This window comes from Athene noctua, chromosome 26 (genome assembly GCF_965140245.1).
Source record: "Athene noctua chromosome 26, bAthNoc1.hap1.1, whole genome shotgun sequence".
Lineage (NCBI taxonomy): Eukaryota > Metazoa > Chordata > Aves > Strigiformes > Strigidae > Athene > Athene noctua.
The window spans coordinates 7895461-7916394 of record NC_134062.1 but is presented as its reverse complement, the minus strand read 5'-3'; the positions used below and the strand labels follow the sequence as shown (position 1 = coordinate 7916394).

Below are 20934 nucleotides of genomic sequence, written 5' to 3'. Positions count from 1 at the left end.
CGTCCAATAGTACCGCCGCGAAGGGCAGGCCTCAGAAGTAGGCCCCGCCCCTGCCCGGCAGTTTAAACGCCGGCGACGGTTGGTGGCTGGTGACGGCGGCCGCGGGACGACGTGAGTAGCCGGGCCCTGCGCGGGTACCGAGGGCGCCGCTCACGTACCGGGGGGGGCATGTGGGTCCCGCGGGGACGCCGAGCAGGTGGGTGGGCCCCGGCCGCCTCAGCCCCCTGTCCCGCCCCCTTCCCCCCCAGCCCCGCATCGAGGTGAGCGGCTCTGAGGGGGCTGAGGCCCCGCCATCCCCTCCCAGAGCAGGACACAACAGCACTGCGTAAGATTTCTTGAAATTTATAAAAATAGAACTGGAAAACTACGTATTTTTCAACTTAAAAAAAAAAACAAAAAGGCAAAGCAGCAAGCTGCCCTTCTGCTGAGGTGACCCATCACTTGATGTCCACGCAGACACTCTTGGGAGGCTGCTCCGTGGCACCGCTGCTCCCCAGAGCATCGCTGCGGTGGCTCCTCTTGCTCTCAGGGGGCTGCTCGTCTCTGTCCCCCGCCACCTCCAGGCCCGGCGGGCTTTCGATGCGGCCCCTCCGCACAAAGTGGCGGATGCGGGCCTCCAGCCCCTCACACTTGGGGCGGGCCAGTAAAGGCTTGTAGGTGCGGGCTTTGACACCTTCCACGAAGCCGCTGACCTGGCTGCAGAGTGGAGGCTTCATATCTCCCCAGAGGACAGTCGTGTTGTTCCCTGGGCCTGCAATATAATTGAAAAAACACCAGTGGTTTGAACAATCTAATTACCCTTTTTTTAAAATTATTTTTCAAAGCCAGTTACCCCCATCCCTCTGTGATTCCAACGTATTGCCACAAAACCATCCCTTACTTTTTCCAGTAGCCATGGGCGCAGCATCTAACCCTCGTAACATGTTATGTAGCACTTGAGTTTTGACTGCATGGTTGGCCCAGAGCTGCTGTAGGTGGGTAACGTTGAACTCCTGCACTTCTCGGTCATAGAGCCACTGAAGGTTTTCGAACTCGCAGTCATATAGGACAAGGGGAAACTCAACTGCCATGCTAGGGAAAAGGAGAGAAGGTGTTACCCTGTCTGAAGGGATGCTGTGACAAAAAAGGCTTAAGCAACAGTGCACGGGCCTGTCCTTTCTGCCAAAACCAGCCCTGTCTTCTATAAAACTCCTTTTTCCAATAAAAAAATTAGTTTTAACCTAATACCAAGGGCTAAAGTTGTTGCAAATTTGTCTGAGAGCAAGAAAAATGAGATCCTTACGGGTGCCTCCCTGAGAGGCCACTGGCAGCTTGCTTCCATATTGTGAGAGACTGCTTCACAGGCTGGCAGAGAAGTGGCTTGCCAGCGGCACTTCGCACGCAGCCGTCGCTTTGAGAAGCAGCCCAGGAGGTTTCCCCCAAGCTCTCAGTACCTGTACTGCGGTTTTCGGGGGTTCTTTTCCACATCCAGCAGCTCGTCAATGATCTCTGGGTTCTCCATCCTCTGGCCGATGAGGAAGAGGATCGCCATCATGCAGCGGACTTGGTGGTAGAGGAACGCCTGGCCTGTCACTTCAAACTGGCACAGACGGAAGGGATCCCGCAGCCCGGTTTCTCCTCCTCTCTCCACCCACGTCACTCCGGCGCTGAGGATCGTCCTCTGAAAGTTGACCACCCCGTTGGCGACGTCCATTTTACACAGATTCCGGAAATCGTGGGTCCCCACATACCTCTGGGCTGCAGCATGCATCAGGGCCACGTCCAGGTCGGCGCAGGGGAAGAAATAGCGATAAATCCTCTTGAGGCAGCTGAACCGGGCACTGAAATCGGGCTCCACGGGGGCCCAGGCCAGCACCCGGATGTCGGGTGGGAGCACCCTGTTCAGAATATGGGTGTAGCGGAGCTCCTCCTCCCCCTCGCTTTTGCCTCCTGAGTCACCCTCGTGGCCGTTGAACTTCTTCCCCTCCGACAGGTTCGAGCGGAGATCTAGGGAAATCACCTGCAAAACGAGGAAAGCCAGGATTAGATCACAGATGGGCGTATTCGGCGTGTCAAGCCAAGTCTTCCTACACTGCTGTGAAATAAATTCAGGATCTCCTACAGATGAAGGTGTCTTAAATCAGGCAATCTTACCACTCCTTCCTGCGGGTAAAGCTGCAAGTGCCTCTGCTAAGGTTGCTAGCAGATGCTATGGATTCCTTTAATAAAACAGAGAAAGTTGCAGACTGCCTACGTAGTCCGGTCTCGAAACAGCTTCAAATTTAATCACTGTTTTTAGGATATAATGTGCTTTTTTTTTTTCCTAGAGGTGATGACTTGAACACAGTAACAGCCTGGCTGTCTGGGAAACCTGGTGTGGGAACAAGTTAATTAACACCGCAGGTGCCTGTGGACTTTAAACGGTGCAAGAAAAGGCAGCTCGCATCCCTTATTTTCTGCAGCTCATCTTGTGAAGGAGAACAGATCGCCCATCTGAGCCAAAACCACCCTGGCAAGGCAAAAGCAAAGCCAGCTCCGCTTCCTGAGCAGGGATGGAAGGAGAAACTGGCCTGACAGCGAAGCCGGCGCAGTGCAGGAAGGGCTCAGCCAGCCCGATGGCTCCGTGCCCACTGAGCGGGCCGGCTTGCTCCCCTCCCTCCAGCTCCCACTCCCACGCTCCCTTCCGCTTGCTGCACCTCCCCTCAGACCCTTCTGCGCAGGAATTCAGCTGCCTGGCTCCACAGGAAGCTATCCATTTCTTGGATTTTTTTTTTGGGGGGGGGGTAGCCAGTTAAATCAGCCGAAAGGGGCTCTGCCAAGGAAGGGGCATCTCCCCTTTTTTGGCAGCACTGAGCTTTAGGGGAAGCTGCAGCCTAGAACACATTTCATCCTTTCCAAGCAGGCCTCTAGAAAAAAAAAAAAAGCACTAATATGGAAAAAAAAAAATAAGGGCTAACAAGCACTTTGAGGGTCTAAAATCATCATTCTGTGTTCAAGATGCCATCACCAGGCTCATTTTCAGATTTCAAAGCCGATGGCTTTTAAAAACTTAATCCAACCTGTGCTGTTGTGGCTCATCACTGCAGAACAGTAATGCCACCACCTCTCCATCCCACCAGAAATTTGGGAAAGCCTCTGGGGGGGGATCCTGACCTGTCCAAAAGCACTGACTCCTTTGTCTGTCCGCCCACAGCGGTGGTAGTTGGAGGTCTGTCTGTCGTTCACCAGCCGCGTCTTCTTCAAGGCTTCGAAGAGCTTCTCCTCGATGGTGTTGCTGGTGTTCTCCTGGCTGGCAAACCCCTGGTAGCCCCAGCCCAGGTAGGCGATCTTCAGCGCCACGTGTCTGCGCCCGTAGGCACCAAAATCAAAGGGCCGTTGGTGGCGTTTCTTGGCTTTCCCAGGGCCTGAAGGAGCCTCTTTTCTACACGCGCCCTCCTTGTCCTCTTGGAGCTTCTCCTTCAGCCTCTTCACCTCCTCTTCCAGCTCCTGCACCCTCCTCAGGAGCCGCTCCTGATCAGTAGCCACGCTCTCCTCTGCCATAGCCACCGTCTTGGAGCCTTAATTAGTTGCCAGTAGCTCCTCAGGGTCTGCAAAGGAAGAAGGAAATCAGAAGGTTTGAATTTTAATGTGGTTTTTATTACACCTAGAGGCTTACTCTGTAAAATAATTGTTACCCATGGAACAATTCTTTATTTTTTTAACCCCTTGGCATTCCTAGCAGAGCACAGGAAGGACCAAAGGGCCTTTGCTCGGACAGCTTCATCTTACTCAAGTCTCCTTTTTTGGCACTTTTGAATCACTCCTCTTCCCCCAGCTGCCGCTGCACGATCGGCTCCGCTCTGTCAGCCAGGCGTGGCGGCAGCACGTTCCCGACTAGCCTTTTGCTATCCACGCCGAGCCCTTTCCATTTTCACGCCATGCTCATCCAGCATCAACACTTCAGACAGCCCGCTGACGGCTGCCACTCATCTCACCGCGCCATCTGCTCCGACATTTTGTAACGGCATGGTTAAAACTCGCGTTTTTCCAACCCGTTTTCGCGGCGTACGGATATCCCAAACCCGTGGCACGAGTGGAAACCGCCTCTGGACCCCTTTTCACCGCAGATCTTGAGGTTTACTACAACCAGACTCAAACAGCCTTTGGGCTGTGGTTGCCAACATCTAAACAAACAGCTGGACACACCGCCCTGAGCCTTCTCCTCCTCAGTAGAAGTAAAAAAACCCTCTCGGATGTCCCTAGATTAAACTGTGTCTGGATACTGTGTTTTTAAAAATAGGTACAAGGGGAAAATCATTACTATCTCTTGCCCGGCACTTACAAAGCAAACTGAATCTGCCCTGTGTTTGTCCATTATCTTGCTATTACATGACTGCTCATATAATTAGTTTTAGCGTAGTTCTTAAGCAGGAATTCAGGGGGGTTATAATTTAATTATAATATAAATTATTATATATGTAATATATTATAATTTAATTATAACTTTAGAGGCTTTCAGGACTTTATAGCAGCACTGCATTTCCATTTTGCTGGAGGGAAGGAGCCTTCTGCTGGTGGTGGGAGGTCTAGCAGCGCAGCCAGCGCTCCCAGACCCCCCCATCCCATTCACCGCAGCCTACATTGACACCCCTGAACCCCAGAAATTGTCAGAGACCCCTTTATGTCTTTAGCCAGCTCAAACGTGCTGCAAGAAATTAACTCTGGGTTAATTTTTTTTTTTTTTTTTTTGACAGAATCCACCCAGTGTGGCAGAAATCATGGAGGAGGTGATGGGGCCAGAGAGGTTTGGATGGGCCGCTCCAGAGGATGAGGAGCAGCTGGCGGCCGCACTGGCCCTGAACCGGCTGTACGCCCAGAAGCCAGCCTGTCCCCGCGACGATCCCTACGCCGAGGCCTCCCATGTTTTGGGGGTGCAGCCAGCCCTTCCTACACTCTCCAACAATCAGAGGGGACCCAGGAGGCTGGTCATGAAAAGGAAGGTGCTGAGGCGCAGACCTGATGGAGGAGTGGAGGTCTCTGACGAGTCGGTGAGCAGTGAGCCGGAGAGTGATGCCGATGTTTGCAGCCTGAGGCGGAAAATGTTTCCGCTCCAGACCAGTCTGGAAGACAGCATCTCCGAGGGGGAAATCGAGACGAGCAGCAGCTCCCTCGATGAATCCCCTCACCGCTGGCCCTGTGGGGACAGTCCCCGCTTTCTCCTCGGGGATTTCAGGAGCCGGAGCTGTTCCGCTTCTCACTATGTCGCTGCGGCGGGACAACCCAAGTCCTTCATTCCTCCACGGTTTGAGCCGCTGGGTCATAACCAGAGAAAAACCGACCGAGTGGCCAAATATTTTGAATATAAACGAGAATGGGAGAAATTCCGAATCCCGGGGGAGGATCAACGGCAAGAACTGCGCTGGGGCATCCGGGAACAGATGCTCTGCAAGCCCGAGCTGCCCAGCAAGCCGCAACGCCTCCACGTCCCCAACACTTACACCGTGCCGACCGAAAAAAAGAGAGCTGCCCTGCGCTGGGAGGTGCGCTGGGACCTGGCCAACGGCTTCCCCCCCCGAAAAAACACCTCCTCCTAGTTCCTGAAGGAAAACAAATGTTTTAACCACACACATGCGTGCTTTCCCTCCTCTAATTTGGAAAAATCCCCTTTTTGCATGTCAAGTGGGTTAAATTCTCATATTAAAAATTGACCCCAGCACCTCGGATTGTTAAAGGAAACATCCCCGCTTGCCTCCCACGTCATGCGGAGCGGCTCTCTGGGTTAAAACCAGGAGTTAGGGGAGCAGGCACCCAAAAACCACCCAGGCTGTGAGACTTTTCAAACAACAGGAGAAATAAGAATGTAACGAGCCTGGTGACTTTTTTTTTTTGGCCATGTAATTGCCCCCGGATTGTTGTGTGAGCTTTTAACACTTTTTTATTTCTGGCATCTCGACAATATTTCTTTAATAAAGCGTGTGGGAAGGTTTGTTATAGCTCTGTGTGTTAATTAGAAACGTTGCCTCACTCCCTCTGTCAAGGCCTGTTGTTCCAGACCTATCCAAACTCTCAGCTCCCCTTATTTCACTTCATTTTTAAAATAAATGAGCTTTAGGATGAAGTGAAGATAATATTATTGTTATTTTTTTCCCAGGTATGGGGATGGACTGAGGGGATTTGGCAGTTCTTGTGCAGGGAAAGGCCTCTAAGCCACAGTGAGAGGTTGGGGGGCTCTGGCCCCTCGGCCCTGTGGAGAGGGTCCCCAAAACCTCATTGGGGTGGATGGGAAAGGGGCTGGAGGGGAAGTGGGTGACCCCCGAGTCGGGGTCCCCCCAAACTCACTCTGGAGGGGAGTGCAGGGGTGACAATGTGGGGGAAAATGGGGGCTGGGACACACACACATGCTTCCCGCCAGCTTGGGGACCCTACTGTCACCCCACCCTGGGGGGTTCTGGCACACCTTGCGGGGTGTGGGGGGGTCCCAGGCTCTCCTACACCCTGCGGACCCCCCATCCACCTATAAGGGGGGGTCTGTCCCCTGGGGACCCCCCGAAACCTACGGCGGACAGCGCCACCTCCCTACGGGCTCCTCCAGCTCCCCACAGACATCCTCCCCCAAAAATCCCCTACGGGGACCAGTGCTGGCACCCTACGGGGTCCCCGTTCGCGGCGGGAGCCCCTCCCCGCCCTACGGGGTCCCTTGTCCCCGGGACCCTCGGGACCCCCCAAACCCCACGGGGGCAGCGCCGGCACCCTGAGCGGTCCCTGCCCCTCCCCACCCCCGGGCCTGCCATACCTGCCGCTCGCTGGTTCGGGTGCCCCGGAAGAGCCCGCCCCGTCCGGTGACACCACCACCCGCCTTAAAAAAATAAAAAGGGAAAAAAGAAAAAAAAAAAAGAAAAAAAAAGAAAAAAGTACCCGCGGTCCGCCCGCCCGCCAGGGGGCGCTGTCCCGCCCCGCGCTGGCGCCACTCGTGCTTCCGGCCGCCGCGGCGCCATGGCGGCGGAGGGAGACAGCGGCAGCTGGTCGGCGCTGGGCCGCTCCCCCGATCCCCGGAGCCTCGTCCCTTTGCCCGCATTGCCCCCCGCTTTCCGCCGCCCCGCATCGGCCGCCTCTGCCCCCGCCCCGCCGCTGCGCCCCTCGCCGCGCCGCCGCGACCCCTTCGACTGCCGCCGATGTAAGGGGAAGCCTCGGCCCCAGCCCCGGGGAGGGCTCCCGGGCCAGGCCTCGGCCTCACACCGCCCCCGTTTCTCCTCCCTCAGCAGGCCGCGGCGATGAGAAGGAGGAGGACGAGGAGGAGGACGAGAAAGGTGGGTCCCTGCGCCTCGCCGTGCGGCCGCCGGGGTGTCGGGGCCGTCCCGTGAAGCAGGCGGGGAAACTGAGACAGGGAGCGGGGCTGCGGGGTTTCTGTGGCGGGTCCCGCTCATTACTCACTGACTCCGTGCAGATCTTACCGGTGTCCGGGATCCCAACAAGCCTCCAACGGCATCCTGGCTTGTATGAGAAATAGTGTGGCCAGCAGGAGCAGGGAGGTGACAGTCCCCCTGTGCTCTGCACTGGTGAGGCCACACCTGGAGGTTGTGTCCAGGTTTGGGCACCTCAATCCCAGAGAGATCTGGAGGGGCTGGAGCGAGGGCAGAGGAGGGCAACGAGGCTGGGGAAGGGCTGGAGAATCAATCCTGTGAGGAGCCAGGGCAGGAGCTGGGAGTGTTCAGTGTGAGGAGGAGGAGGCTGAGGGGAGCCCTCATCCCTCTCTGCAGCTCCTGACAGGACATTGCAGAGAGGCTGGGGCTGGGCTCTGCTCCCAGGGGATCAGGGACAGGACAAGAGGGAACGGCTGGAAACTGCCACAGGGGAGGGTCAGGCTGGGCAGGAGGAGAAAATGTTTCCCAGACAGAGTGGTCAGAGAGTGGAACAGGCTGCCCAGGGAGGGGGGAGTCCCCATCCCTGGGGGTGTTTAAGGGCCGTTGGGATGAGCTGTGGGGGATGTGGGGTAGGGGAGAACTTGTAGAGTCGGGCTGAGGGTTGGACTCGATGATCCCGAGGGGCTTTTCCAACCTGAGTGACTCTGTAATTCTGTGATCCCTGCGAGAAGGGATGGCCGGCGACCCCAGTATTTGCAGGAAGTGGGGACTTTTGTGAGAGACTTCTCATTAAAATGTCATTTTTTTTCAAATGAGTCTCTGCCTTTTCCAGTGGACTTGGCAGAAGTCTCGCTGCTCAACAAGCTGATCCGCACGTCCCTCGTGGAGTCCAGCCACTGTGTGGAGGTCCTGCAGCAGGACCCCAGCTCCCCGCTCTTCTCTGTCAAAAGCTTTGAAGAGCTGCCCCTGTGAGTCACCAGCGGCCCCCAGCCCGGCAAAGAGCGAGAGCCGCTGCTGTTCGTCCAACAGGCCCTTTCTGCTGTTGCTTTTTTCATAGGAAGAAGGAGCTTTTGCAGGGGGTTTACATCATGGGCTTCAACAGACCATCCAAAATCCAGGAGATGGCTCTGCCGATCATGCTGGCATATCCGTGAGTAGAATGCCAGGCGGGTGAGCCCCCCCTTGAGGCATCCCCATCATGGGGACGCCCCCCCCCCCCCCCCCCCCCCCCCCCCCCTCCCTTTTCATGCCACTAAGCAGCCTTTGCCTTGCAGGCCCCAAAATCTGATTGCCCAGAGCCAGTCAGGGACAGGGAAAACAGCAGCTTTTGTCTTGGCGATGCTGAGCAGAGTTAATGCCACTGAGAAATACCCGCAGGTAACGCAGGAAAGGGAAAGCTGATGCAGGAGGGGTTTGCCCACGTCCTCAAGACACTGCCTGGGGGCAGAGCTCTGTTTTTTGCCCCGTCTCTGGGTGATTTTATCTGCTGGAGGGGGGTAATAAACCCCCAGGTACCATCGCAGCAGCAGGTAGGACAGAAAGCGTGGTGCCCACTCAAGGGAGGTACTTTTAGTTGCTAGTGGTGGATTAAGCCAGGCTCTAGCTATCCTGGAATTTAAATTTTGAAAAGCGACTGCAGAGACTGCTGGTTTTCTGGTGGTTTAAATGCCCCCATGAGCTCCCGTTGCCTCTCCATACGCAGAATCAGCTTTGTGCCCTGGTTACTGCAGTTTGAAGTCCCTCCTCAAGCCTACAGGGCGATCTAAGCCGCGGCTTTAAAGCTGGATGCAGAAACGAGCCACACCATGCTTCGGGAGACACATATCCCCCTCAAAAATAGCTACAGCGATTTCTTCCTGCTTCCACCCCTCGAGCTGTGCTGCATTCCCAGCTCTCTAACCTCTGCATGTGACCAACTACCTGAACCCCCCGTGCTTCGGAGGGAGTTTAGCTTGTGGGATTTTCCTCTGCTCTTCTTTCCGTCCCTTCGAAATACACTGTTGCCTGCCCGGTGTATCCCATCCCGGGAGCACCCTTTAATCGAGGCGTTTCTCCTCTGACAGCTCTTTTATCTCTCCCCCAGTGCCTCTGCTTGGCTCCCACCTACGAGCTGGCCCTGCAAATTGGGTGCGTGATTGAGAGCATCGGGAGGTTTTGTGCTGATGTCAAGGTTACATACGCTGTCCGGGGAAACAGAGGTGAGTCCAGCCCTGCCGAGCAGAGCTACCGGCGCCGTCACGGGAGTGTTGAGTGGTTACAGGGATCCCCTCTTAGAGCCTTGAGCCGCACAGACCCCGGTGAAGGCCAGTAAAATAGTGTCTGTATTCCCCTCACTGCCTAAGGAGTCTTTTTCACAATTGCTGGCTGCTTCCAGTCTCCCTCCTTCCCACGTGGGGCTGCTTTCCACCCCACTCCCCGAGGCTGTAGGGAAGCATCAGCCCTGTTTGTAATTTTAATCTCAAGATCCAGTTTGTGGAATCTGAGATAACCAAGGGGAAAAACGTGCCCGAGCAACAGAAACCCATCGTTTTTTGGAGGCGCTGGGATGCAGTTTCCCCTCTCACAGTTCTGCAGGGCACCAGGCTGCAGGAGCAGATCGTCATCGGGACGCCGGGGACGATGCTGGACTGGTGCTTCAAACGCAGACTCATAGACGTGAAGAAGGTCAAGCTGTTTGTGCTGGATGAAGCCGACATCATGATGGACACTCAGGGCCTCTGCTGTCAAAGCATGCGTGTTCAGAGGTGAGGATTCCTGAGAGCTGCCATCCGGCTTACCCATTTTTTCTCCCTTTTTGCTCAGTTTTGAGGGAATCGGTCGCTGAACGAGCAGTCTGTGTCCCTGTGATGTCGAAGGGGCTTGCTGCGGTGAGAATTGGCTTTTGCACCTCAGCAGGCTCTGACCTGCGTAGGCCAGGGGTCCAGCCTGCTGTAAAACCTCATGGTGAGACACACAGGAAGACTTTTACCTCGCTTACCTTTCCTTTGAACCATTAGGTGACTCAAAATCAACTTTTCAATTTTTTTTTTTTGCTTCCAGTGAGCACATCTGGGCATCAGGCTGCTCTCCTGGGCTGACAAGTCCTTTTTCTCCCCTCCAGGGCTTTACCCAGCGGCTGCCAGATGCTGCTGTTCTCAGCCACATTCAAGGAAAACGTGCGGGCATTTGCTATGCAGATAATCTCCAACCCCATCGTGATAAAGCTGCGCAAGGACGAGCTCACCCTGAGCAACATCCGGCAGTACTACTTCATGTGCAGGAGCAGGGAGGAGAAGTACAGAGCCCTCTGCAACATCTATGGCAGCATCACCATTGGCCAGGCTATGATCTTCTGCCAGGTGAAGTGCTTCGGCCTGCCCACAGAGATCGTTTTTGCCTTGTACATATGTTTTTCTGGGTAAAAAAGTGGCTGAATGGCCGGGCCCAAAGAGTTGTGACTGGCTGCTAACTGGATTTAACCCTATTCACCACAAGTGGTGTCCCCCAGGGCTCGGTTTTGGGGCCACTCCTGTTTAACATCTTTATTGATGATCTAGACGAGGCGATCGAGTGCACCCTCGGTGGATTTGCAGATGACACCCAGTTGGGTGGGAGTGTTGATCTGCTCGAGGGCAGGGAGGCTCTGCAGAGAGACCTGGACAGGCTGGAGCCATGGGCTGAGCCCAACTGGGGGAGTTTCATTGAGGGCAAATGCCAGGTCCTGCCCTTGGGCCACAACAACCCCCAGCAGCGCTACAGGCTTGGGGAGGAGTGGCTGGAGAGCTGCCGGTCAGAGAGGGACATGGGGGTGTTGATAATGAGCCAGCAGTGTGCCCAGGGGGCCAAGAAGGCCAATGGCATCCTGGCTTGTGTCAGCACTGGCGTGGCCAGCAGGGACAGGGAAGGGATCTGAGCCTGGGCTCCGCACTGGTGAGGCCGCCCCTCGATGAGTGGGTTCAGTTTTGGGCCCCTCACCCCAAAAAGGCCATTGAATGACTCGAGCGTGTCCAGAGAAGGGCAACGGAGCTGGGGCAGGGTCTGGAGCACAGGTCTGCTGGGGAGCGGCTGGGGGAACTGGGGGGGTTCAGTCTGGAGCAGAGGAGGCTGAGGGGAGACCTCCTGGCCCTCTGCAACTCCCTGCCAGGAGGGGGCAGAGAGGGGGGATGAGTCTCTGGAGCCAAGGCCCCAGCGCCAGGCCCCGAGGGAATGGCCTCAAGCTGCCCAGGGCAGGGTCAGGCTGGCTCTGAGGAAGGATTTCTGTGCAGAAGGGGCTGTTGGGCGTTGGAATGGGCTGCCCAGGGCAGGGGGGAGTCCCCGGGATCCCTGGAGGGGTTGAAGAGTCGGGTTGAGCCAGCACTGAGGGATCTGGGGGAGTTGGGAACGGTCAGGGTGAGGGTCATGGTTGGACTGGAGGAGCTTCAAGGGCTTTTCCAACTGAGATGATTCTGGGATTATTTTGGGGTGTTAACAAGCACCGCGAGGTCCCTCAAAAGGATCAGGGGCTCAGGAGTGGGGGAAAATAAAACCTGATCCCGCCTCTCCCCCAGACTCGGAGGAGTGCGGACTGGTTGTCGGTGGAGATGAGCCAAGATGGGCACCAGGTCGCCATCCTGACAGCAGAGCTGACAGTAGCCCAGCGGGCCCACGTCATCCAGCGCTTCCGCGACGGGAAGGAAAAGGTCCTCATTGCCACCAACGTCTGTGCCAGAGGTACCCCCGAAAATCCCAACGCCCCTCGCCCTTCCGAGGGGCATGAAACATGCTTCCTCACCACCGGTTCTTCTGGTGTCAGCGTGGGCTCGAGCGACAGATCCTCCCCGACTTGCGATGCCTTTCCACAGCCCCTTTCTCCCCATTTTATTTATTTTTTTTTTCACAGGGATTGACGTGCAGCAGGTCACCATTGTGGTGAACTTCACCCTTCCCACCGGGCAGAAGAACCAGCCGGATTTCGAGACCTACCTCCACCGCATCGGGCGAACGGGACGCTTTGGGAAGAAGGGCATCGCCTTCAGCATGGTGGAAAGTCAGAACTTGGAGCTCGTGCGGATGATAGAGGAGCATTTCCGTGAGTATCTGCGCGTCGACACCTCACCAGGAGGTGGGTTTGGAACTGGTCATCCCCCTCTGCTTCATTTCCCATCTGCAAATGGACCTTGTTGAGCTGCTCCTCTCCCCGGGGCTCATCCCATCAGTGCATCAGATGCAGCTTTCAGCCCTTCTAGGATGTTTTTTCTTTTTTTTCCCCTACCGGCCAGATTTTCAGAGAAACAGCCGAGGAGGTGGTGCATGACTTGCAAGGGACATTTCAGGTACCCAGGGTGCCTCAGTACCTCTTTTTTTTCCCTCCTTCAGGCATTTTATCTACCTTTACCCTGCACGTCCCGGTCCGGGGGGAGCTGGTACCCCAGCTTAGCCCTGGATGGGGGAGAAAAGCCAGCAGCTGAAACCTTACCTGACTGCAAATCGCTCGTCACTCACAAACATCATGAGGATTTCCACGGAGTTTTCAGGAGGCTGTCGCTGCACCAGTGGCTTTTCAAATCCCAGTGCCTGTTTTCCCTCTGGTTATTTTAAGGGAAAAGACAGTTATCTTCTGAGTGGCAGAATTGTCAGGCAACGGATGAGCAGCTCGAATAACCACGAGGTGGGATGAGCCTGACCACAGGCACGGCCAGAATTAGCCAGAGGAGCCCAGTGTGGGATTTCCAAGGATGAAAATCCAAGCAGATGAACTCCCAGCCACCCAACTTTTTCCTTCTTAATGTTGCAATTCGAGGGCCAGGGCCTGGATAAAGGAACTTCCCCTTCTGGCATCACTGTGGAGGTGGGAGCAGAGAGCGGGAGCGTGGCTGGAAGCTGAACCCGACGCATTGCTTCACGCTTGGGCCACCTCTTGCTTTCTCAGCAGCTTTCTCTCTCAGCAGCTTTCTCTCAGCCACTGCCCTTTATCCACTTAACACTTTACTTCCTGCAAGTTTATTTTTCTATTGCTTGAAGGCCACAAACGGGAAATACTGCATCGAGCGCTTCGGGGAGCTTCCTAACGCGCACGCAAATGGTGGGTTTTCACCCTGGTTGTGCCAAACACTGACAGTTTTTTTGTTTGTTTTTTTTCTCTCAGAGACCAAGATCAAGCAGCTGGACCCGGACAACATGGACGAGCTCGAGAAGCTTGAAAACTGAGTGAGCAATGGGGATTCGCTCTCCCAGATCACAGTTCTGGTTCAAAACAGCAGGAAAAGTTCCAGGGGAAAATCTCCCAGTTCACGTTTCCTCAAGCTGTTTAGTTTTGTTACAGTGTTTTAGGAGGCGGCGAGGGGGAACCTTCAGCCCTAGCGGTTATCGTTCTTGCTTTTGTCCCTTGTTGTATCCCCAAGGTTTTCATAGCCTGAGGGATCCCCTGAGGAGTTTAACATGAGGTAAAGCTCCCCAAAAATGGGTCTAGATGTGCTCGGAGGGGTCAGAAAACAGGCAAAATCCAGTAACTGGCCCAAAAAATCCGCTGCTGGTCTGCAGGCAGCAGTGGCGGGTGGCGTTTCTGTCAGAAACAGCTCAGAAAAAAACTTCTGTAACTTGCTCCTTTCTCCTGATTTTTTTCTTATTAAAAAAGCCCAAACTAACCCATTCTCGCTAGATGGCAGCAGGAAGCCGCCGCCGTCCCCAATCCCACCGCGGCCTAAACGAGGGACCCGTTTGTCCCCAAAAGATTTATCCCGGCGCAGCGCCGGTCTCTGACAAAAAGGAATTATTTATCCCCGAAGGCCTTGGGAGCCTCCCGCTCGGTATTAATGGTGTCGGTTTTGGTAAAGAGAAATTAATTGTAATTAAGGAAGTGGCAGCGGGGTGGGGGAGGAGGGACACCAGGGAATTTTCTGCTGTTTTGGCCAGGCCAGGCCAGCAGGTGGAAGAAGGCCGGTCTTGAGCCTTAACACTGCCCCCCCTCAGCACCTGGGCCTCATCCTGTGCTGACACCAGCACCCTTGTGCCAAAAAATCCTTATATTTGGGATCTTTATTTATTTTCCCCTGGGTTATCAGCATCCCAAGACATTTCACTGCCTCAGTGAAACACCCCCATGGTGGTACCCCTACCCCAGAGGGCAGATGTTTTGGTTTTTTTTAAAAAATCAAAATATTGAGGGATGATTTTGTGCAAATGCCCTATTTTGAGGGGAATTTCAGCCCATGGGCTGCCACCTCCTGAGCATGACTGGCTCTGGCCACGGCCTTTCCACAGTGGGTGCTGGCTCTGGAGATGTGTGTGTGTCCCTGTCATCTGAACCCCAAAATCCTCCATGGGGGTGCTCCAGCCCCCCCACCCCCCCGGCATTGCATTACAGTGCCGCCGCCCCACCGTGAATGTTTGATGGGCCGGGGCGCGGCACAGCGCGGGAGATGAAATATCAAACCCCGCTCGGCGCCGAGCACCCGGCTTCCCCCGGTGCCCAAACCCCCCGGGTTTTGATAGAAGGGAGGGGAGTGTGGCACCTTATTTTCTCCTTTTTTAGCAAAAGAAAAACCAAAAATGGGGTGGGAAGGGCTGGGGGTAACGGGAATCAGTTTTTCTTGTGGGGGAAGGAGGGGATGGTGCTACAACTGCCACGAGTGTGCCCAGCCTCAGCCCTGAGATTGCAGGGGCCGAGGCAGGCAGCGGGGTTGGGTTCCCCCCCGCGGCTTCTCCCTGCCCAGGTTTCTAAATAATTAACGGTTAATCAGGGCCGGGCCTAATTACCCAGGGGTAACCGGAGAGCCAAGAGCGCAGCCCTGCTTCAGCATCCCGCCGCGGGGCCGGACATGGCGCCATGGAGCCGGGCCGGGCACTGCTGCCGCCTCGGAGGGGGCTCTGGCTCCTCTGCCTGCTGCCAGCGCTGGCGGGGGGTGAGCAGAGCCCCGACACCCCGAAATTTTCCCCCACCCCCCTGGGGTGTGGCTAGCAGCGGCCTGACCAAGTCGCCGCACCTCTGGGCCAGGTCAGCCGCTGGCGGCCGGCGAAGCGGCTTACGAGGAGCGAGCGGTGACGGGGGTGCGGGGCCGGGCGGTGGAGCTGAGCTGCGGGCCGGTGGCGGCGGCCCCCCCCGCTGTGGTGTTCTGGAGCTTCGCAGCGGGCTCAGGGCCACCGCGGGCTGTGGCGGTGGGCTCGGGCCCGGAGGTGGCGGTAGCCCCCGGCGCGGGGACGTTGGGCCGGGTGACGCTGCGCAACGGGACGCTGGAGCTGCGGGAGCTGCGAGCGGCCGCCCAGGGCCGGTTCCTCTGCCAAGGGCTCTTCCCCGAGCGAGGGCGGCTCCGCGTCGGCTACGCCGCTGTCCTCCTGCGAGTCCTGGGTAAGCTGCTCCCGGTTGCCTCCCCTGGGATCCTGCTAGCCATGGAGCGGCTGGCAGGCCAGCGTCGCATTCCCCTTGCCCGCTAGCCAATAGTCTCATCCGCTGGCGGTGGAGCGTGCTACAGGCAGATGAAGGAACCCGCTAGCCAGTGAAGGGCCCCACTAGTCAGTGTAGAGCCCCACTAGCCAAGGTAGTAGCCCACTAGACAACACCCCGCCTGTCAGTGAAGCAATGCTACTAGCCAGCAGTGAGCCCTCAGTATCCAACAGTGCCCCAGTAACCAACGGAGAGCCCCTACTAGCCAAGAGGGTCCCACAAGCCAACAGAAAGCCCTCACTAGCCAAGAGTGCCCCACTAGCCTGTACAGAGCCCCACTAGCCAACACCCTGCCTGTCAACGAAACATGCTATTAGCCAACAGAGAGCTCTCACTAGCCAAGGTAGTAGCCCACTAGCCAACACCACACTGGTCAATGAAGCATGCTACTTGTCAACAGAGAGCCCCCACTAGCCAACAGAGTCCCCCACTAGTCAGGAAAGTGTGCCACCAGCCAGTGTAGAGCCCCACTAGCCAACATAGTGACCCACCGGCTGATATAGCAACCCACTAGCCAGCAAAGCAGCCTGCTTGCCAACATAGTGCCCCATTAGCCAACAAAGAGCCCCACTAGCCCACATAGCACCCTACTAGCCAAAGTAGCTCACCCCTAGCCAATGTAGCACTCACCAGCCAGTGAATCATCCCATTAGCCAAAATAGAGCCCCACTAGCCAGTGAAGTACTTCGCTAGCCAGCAAAGCACTCCACTCCACTAGCCAACACAGCACCTTTCTAGTCAAAGTACACCCCACTAGCTCATGAACTCCCCTGCCTCCAGCCAGGGTAGTGCCCCACTAGCCAACACAGTGGGGTAGCACTGCACTAGCCAATACAGCAGGCCACTAACCATCCCCATCTCCTTGCCCTGGCCATCCCAGCATCCCACCAGCCCATAACTGGTCTCGTTAGCCTGTATGTGGCCGCTTCAGCTCATCCCCACACCCATAGCCGGGACACCCCCTCACTAGCCCGTAGATGTTCTCACTAGCCCTCCCGCTCTAGCTCCCCCTCACTAGCCATCAGGGCTAGCAAGATCACCCCGGGGTGGGACAGGAGGGGCGTGGGGGCTCCCAGCAGGCCTGGGGGGGAGGGGCTGGCAGCTTTGGGGGCCGCTCACGGCTCGGTGCCCCCAGTGCCTGTCTCCAAGCCCTTTGTGCGGCCGACGGCGGCGGCGGTGGCCGAGGGGGCTACAGTGGCCCTGACCTGCGCCGTGCGGGAGGGGACGGAGCCGCGGAGCTTCTCCTGGCAGCATCAGCAGCCCCGGGGGGGTCCCTCAGTGTCCCCCGAGGGGCTGGGGGGGTCCGGGGCAGAGCTGCGCCTGACGCCCGCCAACCGTAGCCACACTGGCTGGTACATCTGTACCGTGGGCAACGAGGTCAACAACCGCACCAGCGAGCCTGTCTACCTGGACATTGTCTGTGAGTGCCCCGCTTGCCACCAGGGAGGGGGGGGGGGCTGAGCCAAGGTGGGGGCTCAGGCACTGGCTGTTGGGGCTTCCTCAGGGCTGGAGATGCCACCATGGCATGGCCATGGCCACCAAGCACCTTGCCACCATGGTATGTCCATGGCCACCATGGTACATCCATGGGCACCACGGGCCCTGCCATTGTGATGCCTCCATGGCCACCATGATGTACCCATGGCCACCAAGCACCTTGCTATCCTGGCACCATCTCTCTCCATGGCCACCATGCACCGTGGCATATCCATGGCCACCAAGCACCTGCTGTGGTGTGTCCGTAGCCACCAGACACCATGTCACCTCCACAGCCACCACGGGCTGTGCCACCACAGTGCCTCCGTGGCCACCAAGCACCATGGCATATCCATGGCCACCAAGCAGTGTGGCACATCCATGGCCACCATGGTGCCTCCACGGGCCACCAAGCACGTGGGGAGGGCCGCATGCCCTCCGTGGGGACGCTCCAGTTGCCTAAAGGTCCCCGTGTCCCCCCAGACGGCCCCGACCAGCCGGCCATCAGCGTGGAGCCCTTCTCCCCTGAAGCCGGGGGCTTCTCAGCGGGCGAGCGGGAGGACGTGGTGCTGACCTGCCTGGCTCCCTCCAACCCCCCCAGCCGCTACGTCTGGCTGCACAACGGGTCCCAGGTCCACACCGGCCCCACCTACGTCCTGGCCGCCATCGCCCGCGCCCAGGCGGGCACCTACACCTGCCTGGCCGAGAACCCCCACCTCCAGACCCGCACCCAGGCCACCATCGTCCTCACTGTCTACTGTAAGTAGCCTTGGGGCGGCGGGAGGTAGCCCGGTGGGTTCCCCCTCTCCGTCTCAGATGGACCAATGCAGCTCGGTGGTGAGAACGGGGGTGCAAGGGGTAATCTGGGGGGGGGGAGGTAAGAGTGGGGTGGGGATCCCCGCCATCCTACCCCGGTCTCCTGCAGATCCACCGGCCGGGAGCCCCAGCTGCTCTGCCGTGGCCACCGGTGATCTGCGGGACGTGGCCCTGCGGTGCCGTTGGCCCGGGGGTTTCCCCCCGGTGCGGCTGCGCTGGGTGGGCCCCCAGGAGGAGGAGGAGGAGGAGGAAGAGGGGGTGATGGGCGCCAGTTTTTCTGTGACTACCAGCATCCAGCCAGGGGCAGCCACCAGGAACGGCAGCTCCTTCTCCTGCCTGGCCTCCCACCCCGCGCTGCCGCAGGGGGCCGTGTGTGGGACCACCCTGTGTGAGTGCTGGTGGGGGGGCACCTGTAGTGTTTGTGTCTCTTGTGTCCCCAAGAAAAAAAACAAAAATATCCCTTCCTGACCCCCCCTTTGGCACAGTGGAGCCGTGGAGATCCCCACACCCCAAGGCGATGCTGGGACCCCCAGCTTGCTCCAAAACAGGGATCCCCTCGGCACAGCCAGAGCGCCAAGTGGGGAGAGGGGGCTGGCCCCCCTATTTTTGGGGGGGCTGCTTCAAGCACAGCACCACGCGCCCCGCCCTGACGCCTCTCCCTCCCGCAGGGGTCCCGGCCGGTGGCCCCTCCTGCGCGGCGGCGGCCACCAAAGGCGACGAGTACGTGATGCTGCGGTGCCGGTGGGAGGGGGGGACGCCGCCGGTGACCCTGCGCTGGTGGGACAGTGGGGGCCAGCCCTTGGGTGACCCCACGCCCTTTGCCGCCATCTTGGTGCTGAGTGCCAACGGCACGTTGGGGGGCCGGGATTTCATCTGCGCTGCCGACCACCCGCTACGGGCCGCTGGCGCCGAGTGCCGCCTGCGGCTGGGTAAGCCGGACCCGTCCCCCTCCCTCTCCTTCCCTGCCACCACGGGATGGGGGGTCACGCCGGCACCGTTCCCCCCCTCCCCGCTGCGCCCTGTGCGCAGAGGTCCCCAAGCTGGAGGCGGAGAGGAGCGAGGTGGCGGTGCTGGAGGGCGGCGAGGCGCGGCTGGCGTGTCGGCGGCACGGCCACGGGGCCAATCTCGGCGCTACCGTGGTTTGGTACGACCCCGAGGACCGGGAGGTGACGCCGGGGTTGGCAAAATACCGGTTAGAACGGGGAGAAGAGTGGGTCAATCTCAGCGTCCACGACGCCGAGTGGCCGCGGGACAACGGGATCTACCGCTGCACCGCGGCCAACGCCGTGGGCACCGCCAGCCTCCCCGTCCACCTCCGCGTGGACCGTGAGTCCCCGGGAGGGGTGTGGGAGGAGATGGGATCCTAAAAAAAGGAGGTCACCCCCCTCTTGCCGGCTGCCCTCTTGCCGCAGGGTACCCAGCCCCCCCTAACGTCACCATCAGCAAGCTGCGGTACACGCGGGCGCGCACCGAGGTGCGGCTGGAATGGCGGACACAGGGCAGTGGCAACCTCACCGGCTTCGTTGTGCAGCGGCGCCAAGCCAAGAAACCTTCCCGGCGGGTGCCTGGCCCCTGGGAAACAGCCGCTGGCGACATCGAGCCCCACTCGCGCGACCGGCGCCTGGGGGGGCTGGACCCAGCCGTAATCTACGCTTTCCGCGTGCTGGCTGTCAACCACCGGACGGCCGGGCACCCCTCCGAGGTGCAGACGCCAGGTGACGTGGGCAAGGGGACGCCACTCCGTGGGGGAAAATCCGGGTTGGAGTGGAGTAGGGCGACGTTTGTACCCTGGTGGAGCTGAGGAGCTGAGTGTGAGCCACCATCAGTAGGTTCCAGAGTGAACAGGCACAGGCTCCCACTTCCCGCTGCCTTCTTGCGCTCTGCCAGGCTGCGGTTGGGGGCGCCTGCTGACTGACATGCTCCCTCCTTGCCCGGGGTGCCTTGTTACCCTAATTACCCCCAGAAGAGGAGCGGAGGGGGATGACAGCAGCTGCTCTTTTCCAGCCGAGCCTCCCTTCGAGGCCTACCCAGCAGTGATGGCGGCAGCGGTGGTGGGGATGCTGGTGGCCACCGCTGCATCTCTCCTGGCTGTGCACTGCATCGCCCGCCACCGCGACACTCTCCCACGTGAGTGCCAGGGGCAGGGGGCGGCCGCAGCTGCTCCCTGGCCCCCCTGCACCTCATGTCCGTCCATCTGTCCCCAGGGCTGCACGACCTGCTCTTCCGCATGTGAGTGCCCAAACCAGCGTCCCCGCCCAGCGCGTCCCCCCCCACACACACACTCTGTCCCCCCCTTTCCAGGGCTGGTCCCGGTGCCCAGGAGCCCATCGGCACACCAGAGGACGCCGAGACGACCGGGGAGGAGGGAGCAGCACCGGGAGAGGCGGCTGCCCCCAGCCCAGCAGCAGGTAACAGCACCCATGGGGCTGAGGCACCCACCCTGGTGACCCAGCCCCCACCCAGAGACTCTTCCCCATCTCTCCCAGAAGCACTCTCAGCACCGCCGGACACCGCCGAGGAGCCACCGGTTACCGTCACAGTCACCACGCCGGTGACACCGTGACCACGGCGGCTTCTCCTCCTTACTTCCCTTTCCTCTCCCCACTGCACGTCCCTCTGCGTTAATAAAGGCAGGAAGGGGGGATGGCTGGAGTCAAAACTCAGCTGATGGAAAAATATCTGTGATCCAGACCTGGACCAAAACTTTGGGGCTGGTAGCAAAGGCGTTTTGCTTCTTTATATTTAAAAAGGCGTTAGGGGAAATAAGATGATTTAGATGATTTTTCCTGGGCTTGGGGAAGGGAAAGCTTTTCTAACCCCAAAAAGTACAAGGGAGGAGTGAAATCGTGATAAGCGTCCAGGCAGCAAGAAGGGCAGAAGGCTTGGCCTAAAAGCTCAGGCTAAGGCTTTACCCATGGCTACAAA

The 20934-nt window shown here is 58.3% G+C and overlaps 4 protein-coding genes across 10 annotated transcripts; 3 read left to right on the top strand and 1 right to left on the bottom strand.

Annotated features, from left to right (window-relative positions):
• Positions 1 to 56: 56 nt before the first annotated feature.
• HYLS1 (HYLS1 centriolar and ciliogenesis associated) lies at positions 57 to 5951 on the top strand. Of its 3 annotated transcripts, none has more exons than XM_074927323.1 (2): positions 57 to 111; positions 4713 to 5951. In XM_074927323.1, exon 2 carries the CDS (start codon positions 4737 to 4739, stop codon positions 5550 to 5552), a length of 816 nt encoding a protein of 271 aa, XP_074783424.1. In that variant the 5' UTR covers positions 57 to 111; positions 4713 to 4736; the 3' UTR covers positions 5553 to 5951. The 3 variants fall into 3 exon arrangements, with proteins under 3 accessions (XP_074783424.1, XP_074783423.1, XP_074783425.1); XM_074927322.1 differs by having other exon boundaries at positions 87 to 196; XM_074927324.1 differs by lacking the exon at positions 57 to 111 and adding an exon at positions 3204 to 3297.
• PUS3 (pseudouridine synthase 3) lies at positions 327 to 6788 on the bottom strand. Of its 3 annotated transcripts, none has more exons than XM_074927319.1 (5): positions 6752 to 6788; positions 3133 to 3566; positions 1434 to 1999; positions 881 to 1071; positions 327 to 751 (listed from the first exon to the last, which is right to left on the bottom strand). In XM_074927319.1, the coding sequence occupies exons 2-5, from the start codon at positions 3517 to 3519 to the stop codon at positions 438 to 440; spliced, it is 1458 nt and encodes a 485-aa protein (XP_074783420.1). In that variant the 5' UTR covers positions 3520 to 3566; positions 6752 to 6788; the 3' UTR covers positions 327 to 437. The 3 variants fall into 3 exon arrangements, with proteins under 3 accessions (XP_074783420.1, XP_074783421.1, XP_074783422.1); XM_074927320.1 differs by having other exon boundaries at positions 1731 to 1999; XM_074927321.1 differs by lacking the exon at positions 881 to 1071 and having other exon boundaries at positions 498 to 751.
• A 43-nt stretch (positions 6789 to 6831) lies between these two features.
• DDX25 (DEAD-box helicase 25) lies at positions 6832 to 13915 on the top strand. Of its 3 annotated transcripts, none has more exons than XR_012635215.1 (12): positions 6832 to 7132; positions 7221 to 7265; positions 8152 to 8287; positions 8377 to 8469; positions 8594 to 8696; positions 9403 to 9517; positions 9886 to 10063; positions 10420 to 10657; positions 11846 to 12008; positions 12178 to 12366; positions 12654 to 13125; positions 13423 to 13915. XR_012635215.1 is itself a non-coding variant. In XM_074927318.1 (11 exons), the coding sequence occupies exons 1-11, from the start codon at positions 6952 to 6954 to the stop codon at positions 13482 to 13484; spliced, it is 1506 nt and encodes a 501-aa protein (XP_074783419.1). In that variant the 5' UTR covers positions 6832 to 6951; the 3' UTR covers positions 13485 to 13915. The 3 variants fall into 3 exon arrangements, 1 of the variants encoding a protein (XP_074783419.1); XR_012635214.1 differs by having other exon boundaries at positions 7218 to 7265; XM_074927318.1 differs by lacking the exon at positions 12654 to 13125 and having other exon boundaries at positions 7218 to 7265.
• A 1146-nt stretch (positions 13916 to 15061) lies between these two features.
• On the top strand, positions 15062 to 20726 carry VSIG10L2 (V-set and immunoglobulin domain containing 10 like 2). Its single transcript, XM_074927489.1, is given in 12 exon segments — positions 15062 to 15178; positions 15271 to 15621; positions 16853 to 17137; positions 17677 to 17952; positions 18119 to 18397; positions 18678 to 18952; positions 18954 to 19335; positions 19422 to 19724; positions 20014 to 20136; positions 20214 to 20238; positions 20311 to 20417; positions 20496 to 20726. Coding segments are annotated over 12 exon segments (2559 nt in total). The 5' UTR covers positions 15062 to 15102; the 3' UTR covers positions 20573 to 20726.
• The last annotated feature ends 208 nt before the right edge of the window (positions 20727 to 20934 follow it).